The sequence below is a fragment of the Malaya genurostris genome, chromosome 3 (assembly GCF_030247185.1).
Source record: "Malaya genurostris strain Urasoe2022 chromosome 3, Malgen_1.1, whole genome shotgun sequence".
Taxonomy (NCBI): domain Eukaryota; kingdom Metazoa; phylum Arthropoda; class Insecta; order Diptera; family Culicidae; genus Malaya; species Malaya genurostris.
In genome coordinates this window covers 268,549,224-268,563,594 of record NC_080572.1, presented here as the reverse complement: position 1 = coordinate 268,563,594, position 14,371 = coordinate 268,549,224, and the positions used below count along the sequence as shown (strand labels likewise).

At 42.4% G+C, this 14,371-nt stretch overlaps 1 protein-coding gene across 1 annotated transcript in view; it reads right to left on the bottom strand.

Moving 5' to 3' along the window:
• Nucleotides 1-823: 823 nt before the first annotated feature.
• LOC131435434 (protein lethal(3)malignant blood neoplasm 1) overlaps nucleotides 824-14,371 on the bottom strand; it is a 40,495-nt gene continuing 26,947 nt past the window's right edge. The window contains exon 3 of the mRNA XM_058603310.1: nucleotides 824-1,988. Within this exon, the coding sequence (XP_058459293.1) occupies nucleotides 955-1,988 (1,034 nt within the window). The 3' untranslated portion in view covers nucleotides 824-954. The remainder of the gene's footprint in view (nucleotides 1,989-14,371) is intronic.

The following is a 14,371-nucleotide window of genomic DNA, read 5'->3' as shown; positions in this document are numbered from 1 at the left end:
CGGAATGGTTATGCACATGCTGTTGCTCCGCGCCTGCTGTGTTGGTGAATTTCAACCTACACCGACCAAAGCACTAAAATTCATTCCTCGATCTAGTGCGCTGTTTGATTTCGTTGCTGGAATAAGCATATTGGTTAATTCTTTGCTGGATTGAACTTACACTCGACCACGCAGAATTTACACTGTTTGATTTGTCGTCGGGCGGACGATCGAGACGCAATGTTCGCTGGTTTACGAGATACGTACATTTATCGGATTTATTTATTAGCACGATTTTACAATGTGGGCAGACCTGGTTTGGTTTCGGAACAAAGACCAACTCTAATTAATTTTTAACAAGTCGTCAACTGAAGAGACAAAGATTTTTCTTTCGCAAAACGAGTCCCAAGTTCAATGTAACCTCGATTCCAACAACTGACAGTGATCCGTGGAACCGAGCACCGGCGGCCTTGTTTTTTAATTGAGGAGTGGGTTGTGCGTCCAGCCACCATATTTGGAGTGCACTTCATTCGCTGGTTTTGTTGAAGGAATCAAGGTCTCCGTAAGGAGACTATTTTTTTTCCAGTAGGAGCCATGACATTACTCATTTTTTTAAGTAGGTTAGCTTCTAAAACGTACAAGGCATGTCCGACATGTTACTTAGAACCCGTGATGAAAATAATTTTGATGATTCGATGAATCGTATCGTAAATACCCGGACTTTGCACTTTGTATTAATTTTTACTGATAACAATAATATCATAAAACAAGAACAGTGTTTGACGGTAAACTAAAACAACTTTGAGTAAATTCGAATATTTATTCAATTGAATTTAGACTAATATCGAACGCACTGCTCTATAAATACTTATTTACAAGTCGAAAAATGTTGAGTATTGTGCCTGCAAATGTACACCTTAGGATCCTACATGAGTAACCACATTCACTATGCCTCTAGACGTCTCGCTTCACTCCTCACGACTTCCCCCAGTACCACTGGAATTCGAATCCCTTAAGTCCGGCCTGCTTTTCGGTTTCCTCCCGGGGCGTTTCCTCGGGACTAACTTTTTCGAACTTGATGTGCGGCTGGAATCCAAACTCATTCGCCGTGTACGTTACACCGCGCCGAATACCGTCTCGGCCGATCGTGTAGTAGCCGCCTTCCTTGTTACCCTGTCGGTCACCCTGCTCGTGGTGCCCATGGAAACCGACGGTGTAGTTAAACCGGTACAGCAGCCCATTCAGAATGTGTTGAATCATCATGTTGGCGGTGTCGAGCTTTGACGCCGGCGAGCTTTTCGGTGGTGCAGACGGTGATGATTGTTTGTTGGATGGAGTCGACTTAAACGACGACTGTTTGTCACCGTCACCGTTGTCGATTGCGTTGGGTGCCGACTGTTGGGATTGTGATTTTGACTGGGAGGTAGGAGAATTGCTATTTGTTTGCATACCGTCAGGAGATTTAGACTGGTTAGTCGACTCTTTCGAGCTAGTATTTTGATCATTAAACTGTTTCTCGACGAGCTTTTGTGGAGTTTCTTCTGGATCTGATCTCGGTGTGTTACTAGTGTCTGCAGATGTCACAAACGATTTAGGTGCGGTGGTCGTAGTAATACTTTCAATGTCATTTTTGTTTACAATCTTGAACGGAGGAGCAATTGCTGTACTAGTTTCAGGCAGTGTATCATCTGTGGTGACTCGCGAAGTCGTGGGCGGTGGTTGTGGTATTTTACAACCTCCACAGGCAACGATGTCGGATGGTTTAGGAGTGGTAAACGACCTGGCAGTGGTTATTATCCTGAAGGGCTGTGGAGTGGTCGACGTTGTCGTTGTAGCTGTAATCGCCGTTCTCGGGAAGCCGGCTGTCGGAGGACTTGTGGGGCCCAGTTTGTAGTTTTTCATGCTGATAATCTTAAAATTTCCATTCTCATCGGTAGCATAAACAGTCACGTGGTACACATTATCAGCGGTAATGAATCCGAACTCGCCCATAACGATGCCATTTTTATCTGGAAGAGTATAGAAAATGTTAATATCTGTATTTCGAAGCTGAATGAAACTTGTGAAGATTTGTTGCAAAAAATATTGAAAATATATGAAGTATACTTATTTTATTAACATATTTCGAGCTTTGGTGCAAGTTTTTTTTAGGGATTTATGATGATTCACATGTGACAATTTGTACTCTCTATGTTTGGGATTCGTGTTAGCATACTAAATTCTGTCTTGATCTCAGTTTTTACCGAAGGAAAAAATAGATAATGAAAAATCGAAAAATATTAAATTTGAAAAAAGTATTACCCAGCGGAAGTTTTCGATCCTACAACTTTCCTCTTACCGTGAAGATGGTCTAGCGACTGAACTACTGTGGAATATGTGTGAACGCTAGGGTGGGAAAAAATTTTGATTTCAGCTCCGCCAAACTTATCGAGGTTTAAAATTTGTATGTTATTTGGTATGGGGAAATGGACGTTTTACAAAAAAAATCGGCTTTTGTATGCTTCGCACAACATTCGATAATTTTCACAACATTTCGATGAGGTGAAAGTAAAACAGGAAATTGGGGTTAAACAATTATAGCATTTTCAAAACTAAAAAGCAATATTTCTGTACACGCGTAAGTTTCAATTGTACACTGTGGATACATTTGGTGTGCTTCACACAAAGAGGAAAGCTCACTTCTTCTCACTGTCCATTAGACAGCCTTTGAGTGCGTGCTTGTGTTGAAAGAAGCTGGTGCGAGAGAATCACATTCTCTTCGCACGAATCGCTCTCACGTGCTCTCGCCTAAATACACCCAACTGATCACTGGCGCGTGATGGTTTGCAAGAAAAAAAGGAAAATTAAACAATAAATTGTTTTATTTTGCTGATTTTGCGTGTTTATACGCAAACCATACACCAGAGTGCTACACCCTGTACACCTCTGTAAAAGTATCTGCATCCACCTCAGAGAATTTCAAAGCTTTGCTCTAGCACTTTGGAGCGATTCAGTGGAGGAGCTAAAAGCAGGCCTTCCGAATGCTCATGCGTGCACAAATGCGACAGCGAGAGCGCACCGAAAATGTGTGTGTCGCATATAAATCCTATGAGCGTGAGCGCCGACTAAAAGAGCAAACCAAAAGCGTGTACGAGACGCGTAGCGAGCACATAGAAACGGGATGTGCTGCTCGAAATTTCAGAGCATCGCATTTTCTTCTGCGCGCGACTCGTGCGCTTTGGTCTCACGAGACAGCGCACGAGATTTTTTATGAGCGCAGCGTGTGTGCGATGTGAGCCACACTAAAAGTTGCTGTTATGATTTTTTTTCGTGCCTAGAGCGGTTCGTGCGGCTTGTGTCGCAGCACGGTACAAGTTGTTGGGCAGAGTTGGCGATCGATTTCAAAATAAAATAATCTTAATAAATTGATTATGATATGAATTTTGGAAAAAAACATTATTAATGCATCCTTCCTAAGAACAATATTTTCTATCGCAGCTCAAGACATTGACTCAAATTATGGTTGCAATTGTGCTATGCGTTTACATTGAATTGTATGGAATGTCAAGTGATATGGCACGTCATTTCCTCGGATATCAAGTAAATCCGAATATTATATGATATCAGCGGTTATGTGAAAATACTATAAATGCGAGGCGAAGATATTGGAAATCATTGAACATTAATCTGTTGATAAGCAAAATGTTGTGGTGGCTAGGAAAGATTAATATTGGTACAATTGTCCAATATCGAATAATTCTTATTATTACGATGATGCAGTCTAGAAATAGCAACTTTTGAGCATTTTTAAAACAATTGAATCAGAGTAGCAGATTTGAATTTACAAATAAATGACCATGAACGGCATGTGCAACGATACTTCTTTATATCAAAGTCAACAAAAAACCCATTTTTCATATAAAAACTTAGATGCACCCAAAAGTTACATAGTTTCTTTCTTATATTACTATTTTTGTCATAACATAACATTATATATAGAATTATGTTCACGCAGCCAGCCAGGGTCGATTCCCAACTCCGCACATAGGCTCAGAATCTTTTTCTGGCCCAAAGGGGTGAATCACTTTAAGGTTAAAACCTCCATATTAAAAACAGAAAAAAGGAATTATGTTTACTGCAAGCATTGTACATTTTTAAATTTCTTTGAGGTGTTGAAAACTGATTTAACGCAACTCATAGAGTAAAGCTTTGTCAGTACGTAAAATATTTTAATCTAATCCATAGAATCTAATGTCTTCCAATTTTAACTTTTATACGTTTCTCAGCAATAGCGAAATAGATTTTTATGAATCCTGATACTAGAAGTACCTTGCACGTATTGCATAATGAAGTGAAGTACATTATGTACATATCAAAAACTTTGAATAACATTTTGGTGATTCGATAATTATGTTCGAAAATGAAAAAGATCACGACATTTGTCACGATCACAAAGAAAACTGAATATATTATATTCCCTGTAATCGATTAATAGAAATACAGGTGACGAGAAATGACAATGTTATTGAGACCGTAGCATTTTTCCAAAGCTTTCATTTTCTCTCCCCTTCAAAGTTGGTAACAAAACCGAATAGCAACGAAAGTTCAGTTTGGGAAGTGTTTATTACAATTTGTAGGTATAACTATTCATAATTACAATTCATTTTCTTGTTCGACTGTTTAGGGTATTGGCTTTATTAAAACTCTTATAGCGATTGTGAAAATCAGTCTAAATATTCAACAGCAAATGTATGATCAATCTCAGAATTGAAGAATCGGTAGGAACGACGGTTTGCAATTGATGATTTGATTGAAAGGGCCATTTCTAGTTACATATCACGAGTGATTGATAATAAGTATACTCTTCAAGTATCAGTTCAGGAAGTATGTGAATACTTTTTTGGAAGTATGTGAATATTATTTTGTCAATCTTGCAGATCCTCATTTATTATTCAGAAAGAAACTTTCAGTTCTTCGTCCTAACCGAAGGAGAGTTCATTCCCACCGTATCTGTCGACGCGATCGGATGTGTATTCGCTTTAATCCAGTCCAGTACAGTCCGCATTAATCCGCTTTCAAGGTCGTTCTTTTGTTTTCGCAGTGTCGATTGTGATCGGACACTCGGGTGTGCGAGTGAGTTGAGTTTTTTTTGCACCGAGTTAGATATCGTGATTTGTGCTTTTTCTTCGTGGAGGTTTTTTCACCGTCACACAGCCATAGATAGACAATTGTGATTGTGCTTTTTTCCTCACGGAGTTTTAGGCATCTATTGAAGAGGCAATCGACCAAGATCAGGTCTTGGTGGCCGTTTGTTTTTGCAGCCGAACAAGCTAAGTATTGTTTGTATTTTATTGCTATCCTCTGATTATTTCACTTACACCATACATAATCAAATCTGTGCGGAGATAGCTCCGTGTAATAATAATGGTTCCCCCCCCTCCGGATGAAAAAATGGAGACAGATCCAAAACCACCCCCACTTGTCCCTACCCCTTCAGCTGACAATAAGATTCCGAGGGTAAAGAAGTATCCCGATGATCCTTTGCTTTCGACCGGTTCCTGTGTGGTCTATTTCCGGACCAAGAACAACAACAAATTTAACCTTATAAAAATATCTCACGAATTGACTTCACGATACTCTACTATTACACGTATTGATAAAGTACGCCCAGGGAAGCTTAGGGTCTTGTTAACCAGCTCAAAGCAGGCTAACGAGATCGTTCAAAGTGATCTTTTTGCGCGGGAGTATTGTGTCTACGTGCCAGCCCGCGAAGTAGAAATAGACGGCGTAGTCACAGATGCGAGCCTGACATGCGAAGATCTTCTTAAGTACGGGGCCGGCGGTTTCAAAGACCCCGTACTTAAGAATGTAAAGATACTGGATTGCAAACGGCTGCATTCAGTGTCGATCGCCGGGGATGGTACAAAATCCTATCCCCAATCAGACTCTTATCGAGTGACCTTCGCCGGCTCGGCATTACCCAACTACGTTCTCCTGGACCGGGTTCGTCTGCCTGTTCGTCTCTATGTGCCGCGGGTCATGAATTGCTCCAATTGCAAACAATTGGGGCATACAGCCTCTCATTGTGGTAATAAGTATCGTTGTGCTAACTGTGGAGGGGCTCACGCGGATGGCTCTTGCGGGAAGAGCATCGAAAAGTGCCTCTACTGTAGAGAGGACCATCATGACCTCGCGGCATGCCCTGCGTACAAACTGCGAGGAGATAAATTGAAACAGTCTCTCCAGTCTCGTTCCAAACGGTCTTTTGCAGAAATGCTCAAGAGTGCTACGCCACCTAAACTCACCGGAAACCTTTACGCTTGCTTGTCAACTGACGAGTGTGATTCTGACGATCCCCAAGAAGGTACATCTTCGGCAGTCCCTCACAGCTATAGGAAGAGGATAAATATTTCCTCTCACAAGCTCCCTAGCAAGGGTTCGAAGGTATCTTCTGAGGGTCCCCCAAAAGTAACAGCAATGGGAAGTGCTGGTAAAATGAAAAAACCAAAGCAAACAGCTCCTGATCTTGAGAAACTCAGATCTAAAAAGGAATTCCCGGCACTTCCTGGGTCATCAAAATCCCCAAGTGTCCCAGAAAACCAACCAGAAAATCGACCGAGTGCTGGATTCATAAAATTCTCGGATATTGTGGACTGGATTTTCACAACTTTCAATATTTCCGACCCCCTGAAACAGCTTATGATGAGTTTTATACCCACAGTCAAAACATTTCTGAAGCAGTCAACTGCAAAATGGCCCCTCATTTCAGCGATTGTATCCTTTGATGGCTGATTTATTGAACGAGGTAATGGATCCGATCACTGTTTTACAGTGGAACTGTAGAAGTATCATACCGAAAATAGACCCCTTCAAAGTATTAATAAACATCTTGGAGTGTGACGCATTTGCCTTATGCGAAACATGGCTAACTTCTGAAATACCAATTACCTTCCATGATTTTAATATAATCCGCTTGGATCGAGAAAACCCCTACGGAGGAGTACTTTTAGGGATCAAAAAGTGCTATCCCTTCTACCGGATAAACCTCCCTTCGATACCAGGTGTTGAAGTTATTGCATGTCAAATCACAATGAAAGGCAAGGACCTTTGCATTGCTTCCGTATACATTCCCCCAAGAGCTTCGATTGGGCACCAACGGCTTTGTGACATCATGGAGCTCCTTCCTACACCTACGTTAGTTTTAGGAGACTTCAACTCTCATGGTACGGGATGGGGCTGTCTTCAGGATGACAACAGATCAACTCTCCATTCGTATCCGAGCAGTCGTCCGCGATACACTTGTTGTTTTTTCGCTCCGTATCGGGACGGTATCGATTACAAAACCTCGAGTGCGAAGGTGTTTCCCTAGCAAGGGCTGGAGGAAACATTTTTTTGTTCTCTTAGATCCAGTGGTTGATCGAGTGATAAACACCGGCAGCAGACAGTGGTATACACACTTGCTTGCGACCATTTCTACCTGTCGCTTCAATAGCATCGGCACCAGCAGTGAGTGACTGGATCATCAAGGTCACGCGAGAGAAATAATCCAAGCAAAGGACCAACTCACCCATCAGCTCAACAAACCATACCGGTGAAGTAGTTTTTTTCATTTTATATTTCAACTTTTTTCCTACTTCTCACTATCCTATCTATTTTTTCTATTTTCCTTGATAGTGTGGGAGACTTTGTTTCTCCTGCACAAAAAATATGTCTTCCGATGAGGGGAACCTCGGGGAAGATGATGATAAACCTAGAGATGAGGAACGTTTGGATGAATATCCTGATAGTGATACATCTGAAATGGATATCCCCGCTCCCCCTCTGGGAAAACCACCAATCCGTCAGAAGGTCTATCAGGATGACGGATCGGATGGCCCGTGGGTGGTTTACTTCCGGCCCATAGCTAAATCCCTCAGAGTCCTCAATATTTCTCGAGATCTGACTAAACACTACTCGGCAGTAAAACACATGGACAAAGTATCTCCGAACAAACTGCGCGTTGTCGTGACTGATCTAAAACAAGCAAACGACATTGCTACCAATGAGATTTTCACGAGGGAATATCGCGTCTACGTACCTTCTCGGATGGTGGAGATCGACGGTGTGGTCCACGAAGAAAGTTTAACTGTCGAAGATCTGATGAAGGATGGGATTGGCCGCTTCAAAAATCCCGACCTTCAACCAGTGAAGATATTGGAGTGCAAGCAATTGCACTCTAAATCGACACAAGATGGAAAGTATCATCCATCAAACTCTTTTCGTGTGACCTTCGCCGGTTCTGCACTTCCGAATTACGTTGTAGTGGGAGGGGTTCGTCTACCTGTTCGGTTGTATGTACCGAAAGTAATGCACTGCTCAAACTGCAAACAGATGGGACATACGGCTCAAGTCTGTTGTAACAAACCACGATGTGGTAAATGTGGTGAGGGACACAGAGATGACTCCTGCAGGAAGTCAATCGAAAAGTGTATTTACTGTGGTGAGAATCCGCATGCTCTTTTTGAGTGCTCTAAATATAAACAACGCGAGGAAAAGCTCAAGCGAACCGTGAAGGAGCACTCCAAACGATCTTACGCGGAAATCCTCAAACGAGCTACTCCACATATCTCTGACAACCCATTCGCTTTTTTGTCGACTGACGCTGATGTTTTAAATGACCCCGACGAAGGACCTTCTTCTGTTCAGCTAGGAACAAACAGGAAACGACCAATTATGTCCTCTCCTAAGCTTCCTCGCAAAGGTCTTAAAATACTAGAAACTAAAATATTAAAACGGAACCAAAACAACAATGTCACAGAGCCGAAGCCAATACCTCCTGGATTTCGAAAATCGAATTACAACCAGGAATTTCCAGCACTTCCAGGGACACTGAAAAACCCAAGTGATCCCAAAACACAACCAGAAAACCCGACAAACGTTGGATTACTGAAACTCTCTGATATCGTGGACTGGATATTAACAGCCTTCAATATAACTGATCCTCTTAAAAGTATTCTAACGGCTTTATTACCAACAGTAAGAACATTTTTAAAACAGTTGACTGAACAATGGCCCCTCCTTACAGCGATCGTATCTATCGATGGCTGAAATACCTACAGAAATCGAGAATATGATCACTATACTCCAGTGGAATTGCAGAAGTATCATCCCAAAATTAGATTCTTTCAAATTTTTGATAAATTCGCGTAACTGCGACGTATTTTCATTGTGTGAAACGTGGCTCACTTCAAATATAAACTTTGACTTCCACAATTTCAACATTATACGCCTGGATCGAGGAGACTCCTATGGAGGGGTTCTTTTAGGGATCAAAAAGTGCTATTCATTTTATCGAATTAACCTCCCCTTGATCCCGGGCATTGAAGTTGTTGCTTGCCAAACCAGAATTAGAGGCAAAGATCTTTGTATAGCTTCTATCTACATACCTCCCAGAGTCTCGATAGGGCATCGACGACTTGCAGACATCATGGAGCTTCTTCCCACTCCGCGGTTAGTTTTAGGAGACTTTAACTCGCATGGTACGGGGTGGGGCTGCCTATATGATGATAACCGTTCTTCGTTAATTTATGATCTGTGCGACAACTTCAATATGACAATTTTAAATACGGGTGAAATGACACGCAATCCAAGACCGCCAGCCCGCTCTAGTGCGCTGGACTTATCCCTTTGCTCGACATCACTACAGCTAGATTGCAAGTGGAAGGTAATCCCTGATCCCCACGGTAGTGATCACTTGCCGATTTTGGTTTCAATATCCACTGGTGCACAAACACCGACATCAGTCGATATGACATATGATCTCACGAAAAACATCGACTGGAATTCCTACTCGATCGCGGTATCCCAAGCTCTTGAAACGAAACAACCAGATTCGCTTGAAGAAGAATACAAATCCCTAGCTGACTTGATCCTCAACGCCGCGATTCAAGCCCAGACCAAACGAGTACCCAAAACTACAATCACTACGCGACCTTCAACCCCATGGTGGGATAAAGAGTGCTCGGAAATATATAAAACAAAATCATCCGCGTATAAAAAATTCGGGAACAGTGGCAAGCGCGAAGACTACGAAAAATATGCATCATTAGAAAAGACCATGAAAAATCTGATTAAAGCAAAAAAAAAAGGTTACTGGCGTCGGTTCGTCAATGGCCTATCTAGGGAAACATCGATGACCACTCTGTGGAATACAGCCCGTCGTATGAGAAATGCAACCACTAATAACGAATCCGTAGAATATTCAAATCGCTGGATATTTGACTTCGCCAAGAAAGTTTGCCCGGATTTTGTTCGGGAATCGAATACCTATCGCGTCGCGTCCTCTCGATACACTGAAAACGATACCCCCTTTACGATGACGGAGTTTTCTCTTGCCCTCTTATCGTGCAACAACAATGCCCCAGGGCGTGATAAAATTAAATTCAATTTGCTTAAAAATCTTCCCAATATCGCGAAAAAACGTCTGTTGAACTTGTTCAACAAGTTCGTCGAACAGAACTTTGTTCCTCAAGACTGGAGACAAGTGAGGGTTATCGCTATTCAGAAACCGGACAAACCAGCCTCCAACCACAACTCGTATCGGCCGATTGCAATGCTTTCCTGTATTCGGAAACTGCTGGAAAAAATGATTCTGTTTCGTCTCGATGAATGGATGGAAACAAGTGGCTTGCTTTCAGATACACAATTTGGCTTCCGTAAAGGCAAAGGAACGAACGATTGCCTTGCGCTGCTTTCTACAGAAATTCAAATGGCATTCGCTCACAAGAAGCAAATGGCATCAGTATTCTTGGACATAAAGGGGGCTTTTGATTCAGTTTCCATAAAAATTCTCTCGGAGAAGCTGCACAAGCATGGTCTTTCCCCACTTTTCAACAATTTTTTGCACAACTTATTATCGGAAAAGCACATGTTTTTTACACATGAAGACTTGACGACCTCACGAATTAGTTACATGGGCCTTCCCCAGGGCTCATGCCTCAGCCCCCTTCTTTATAACTTTTACGTCAATGACATCGATGAATGTCTTGAAAATTCTTGCACGTTAAGGCAACTTGCAGATGATGGCGTGGTGTCTATTATAGGATCCAAGTCTACCGACCTGCAAGGACCATTACAAACTACCTTAGACACTTTGTCTACATGGGCTCTAAAGCTGGGTATCGAATTCTCCACGGAGAAAACTGAGTTGGTAGTATTTTCCAGGAAGCGTGAACCTGCACAACTACAGCTTCAACTAATGGGTCAAACCATAGCTCAGGCCTTCACATTCAAATACCTCGGAGTCTGGTTCGATTCCAAAGGTACCTGGGGATGTCACATTAGGTATCTGAAACGAAAATGCCAAAAAAGAATCAACTTTCTACGTACAGTGACCGGGACTTGGTGGGGAGCTCACCCAACAGATCTTATAAGGCTGTACCAAACAACGATATTGTCAGTGATGGAGTATGGATGTTTCTGTTTCCGTTCAGCCGCGAAAATACACTTTATCAAGCTGGAGAGAGTCCAGTATCGTTGCTTGCGTATAGCCTTGGGTTGTATGCAGTCGACTCATACGGGGAGTCTCGAGGTACTGGCGGGAATTCTCCCGTTGAAAAACCGTTTGTGGGATCTCTCATATCGACAACTCATTCGATGTAGCGTCTTAAACCCGTTGGTTATCGATAACTTTGAACGGCTAGTCGAGCTTAATTCTCAGACCCGATTTATGACATTGTACTTTGATTTCATGTCACGTAACAATAATTCTTCTTCCTACAATCCTCACAGTGTTCGTTTCTATGATACTTCTAATTCTACGGTGTTTTTCGACACATCCATGAAAGAAGATATTTATGGAATCCCGGATCACGTATGCCCTCAAGTGATCCCAAATATTTTTAATGACAAATTTAGAGAAGTCGACTGTAATAAAATGTTTTACACTGACGGATCACATCTCGACGGGTCCACTGGCTTCGGTATTTTTAATGAAAATTTCACCGCCTCCTATAAACTCAGTGATCCGGCTTCAGTTTACGTCGCAGAACTAGCTGCAATTCAGTATACCCTTGAGATCATTGAAACTTTGCCCACAGACCACTACTTCATTGTATCGGACAGTCTCAGCTCTATCGAGGCTCTTCGCTCAGTGAAGCCTGGAAAGTACTCGCCGTATTTCCTGGGGAAAATACGGGAACAACTGAGTGCTTTATCTGAAAAATCATACCGGATTACCTTGGTTTGGGTCCCATCACATTGTTCCGTAAGGGGTAATGAGATGGCGGACTCACTGGCCAAGGTGGGCGCATTACAAGGTGAAACCTATGAAAGACCAATCTGCTTCAATGAATTTTTCAGTCGTTCTCGTCAAGAGGCACTCGTCAGCTGGCAAACCTCCTGGAATGATGGATATCTAGGACGGTGGTTACATTCCATTATACCGCAGGTATCGACGAAAGCTTGGTTCCGAGGGTTGGATGTGAGCCGGGACTTTATTCGCACAATGTCAAGACTTATGTCCAACCACTCTTTGCTCAAAGCGCATCTTCATCGTGTTGGCCTTAGTGAGAGTAATCTTTGCGTTTGCGGAGACGGTTATCATGACATCGAGCATGTTGTTTGGGTGTGCTCCGAGTATTGCGACGTCAGACTCCAGCTAATTGATTCCCTTCGGGCCCAAGGTAGACCACCTTATGTTCCAGTCCGTGACGTTTTGGCAACCAGAGATCTCCTTTACATGACCTACCTCTATAACTTCCTCAAAGCTATAAACGTGCAAATCTAGTTCCCTCTCTTTCTCTTTCTTTCTTCTACAGTGGTCCTACCCCAAACGAACTAAACACTGGTCAAGCTGAATTGCTGGAAACCATCCATAAATGACACACCAACATCAAAGTACACCAACAAAGCATCCGAGTTTAGTATAGTCTCTTCCTCGTTACAATCTGGAGAACGTCGAGAACCCGGAAATGCAAAGTGTGTTTAAAAGATGCAAGCTATTAATGAATGATTTGTAATATCAAAATATGTTCAAAATCAATACAGTATAGGTCCCACCCTCCTGACACTCCTTTACTAACTCTAGGGGAGCAGGTCGCCCCATAATACGGCTTCCACTCTTTTCCACCTAACAACAAGACAATCGGCCACGTTAAGCTAACGCAAATGAGCCCAATAAAAATTTTTATTATAAAAAAAAAAAAAAAAAACAGATCAACTCTGATCTATGACCTTTGCGATAACTTCAATATGACAATTTTAAATACGGGAGAAATGACACGGATTCCTGCACCACCAGCAAGACCAAGTGCGCTGGATCTTTCCATTTGCTCGACATCGCTACGGTTGGATTGCACGTGGAAGGTAATCCCTGATCCCCACGGTAGCGATCACTTGCCTATCGTCATCTCAATTGCCACCGGATTAAGACCATCGAAGACAATCAATGTTTTGTATGACCTCACACGAAATATTGATTGGAAAAGATATGCAAACTCTATATCTGAGAAAATAGAATCAACACAAGAACTTCCTCCGGAGGAAGAGTACACGTTTTTGGCTGGCTTGATTCTCGGAACCGCGATTCAAGTTCAGACGAAACGTGTACCGGGCGCGAAAACTAACATCCGTCCTCCCAACCCGTGGTGGGACAAAGAGTGCTCAGAGTTAAACGCTAAAAAATCTGCAGCGTATATCATTTTTAGAAAAAACGGAACACCTGATAATTATCGGAATTACGCGGCGTTAGACATGCAAATGAAGAACCTAATTAAAGCAAAGAAACGCGGATACTGGCGCCGTTTCGTTGACGGATTAACAAAAGAAACATCGATGAGCACTCTTTGGAACACAGCCCGACGAATGCGCAATCGAAACACCACGAACGAGAGCGAGGAATATTCTAACCGCTGGATATTCGATTTCGCTAAAAAAGTGTGTCCCGACTCTGTTCCGGACCAGAAGATCTCCCGCGTCGCGACAGCGAATACAAACGAAACACCGTTTTCGATGGTAGAGTTTTCTCTTGCACTCTTGTCGTGTAACAATAAAGCCCCGGGGCTAGACAGAATCAAATTCAACTTGTTGAAAAATCTGCCTGACCCTGCCAAAAGGCGCTTGTTGAATCTATTCAACAAGTTTCTTGAGGGTAATATTGTCCCTCATGACTGGAGACAAGTGAGGGTTATCGCCATTAAAAAACCAGAGAAACCTGCCTCCGACCACAATTCGTATCGGCCGATTGCTATGCTTTCCTGTATCCGGAAATTGTTTGAAAAAATGATTCTCTTCCGCCTAGACAATTGGGTCGAGACCAATGGCTTGTTTTCAGATACACAATTTGGTTTTCGCCGGGGCAAAGGAACGAACGATTGTCTTGCGTTGCTCTCAACCGAAATTCAAATGGCATTTGCCCGTAAAGAACAAATGGCAT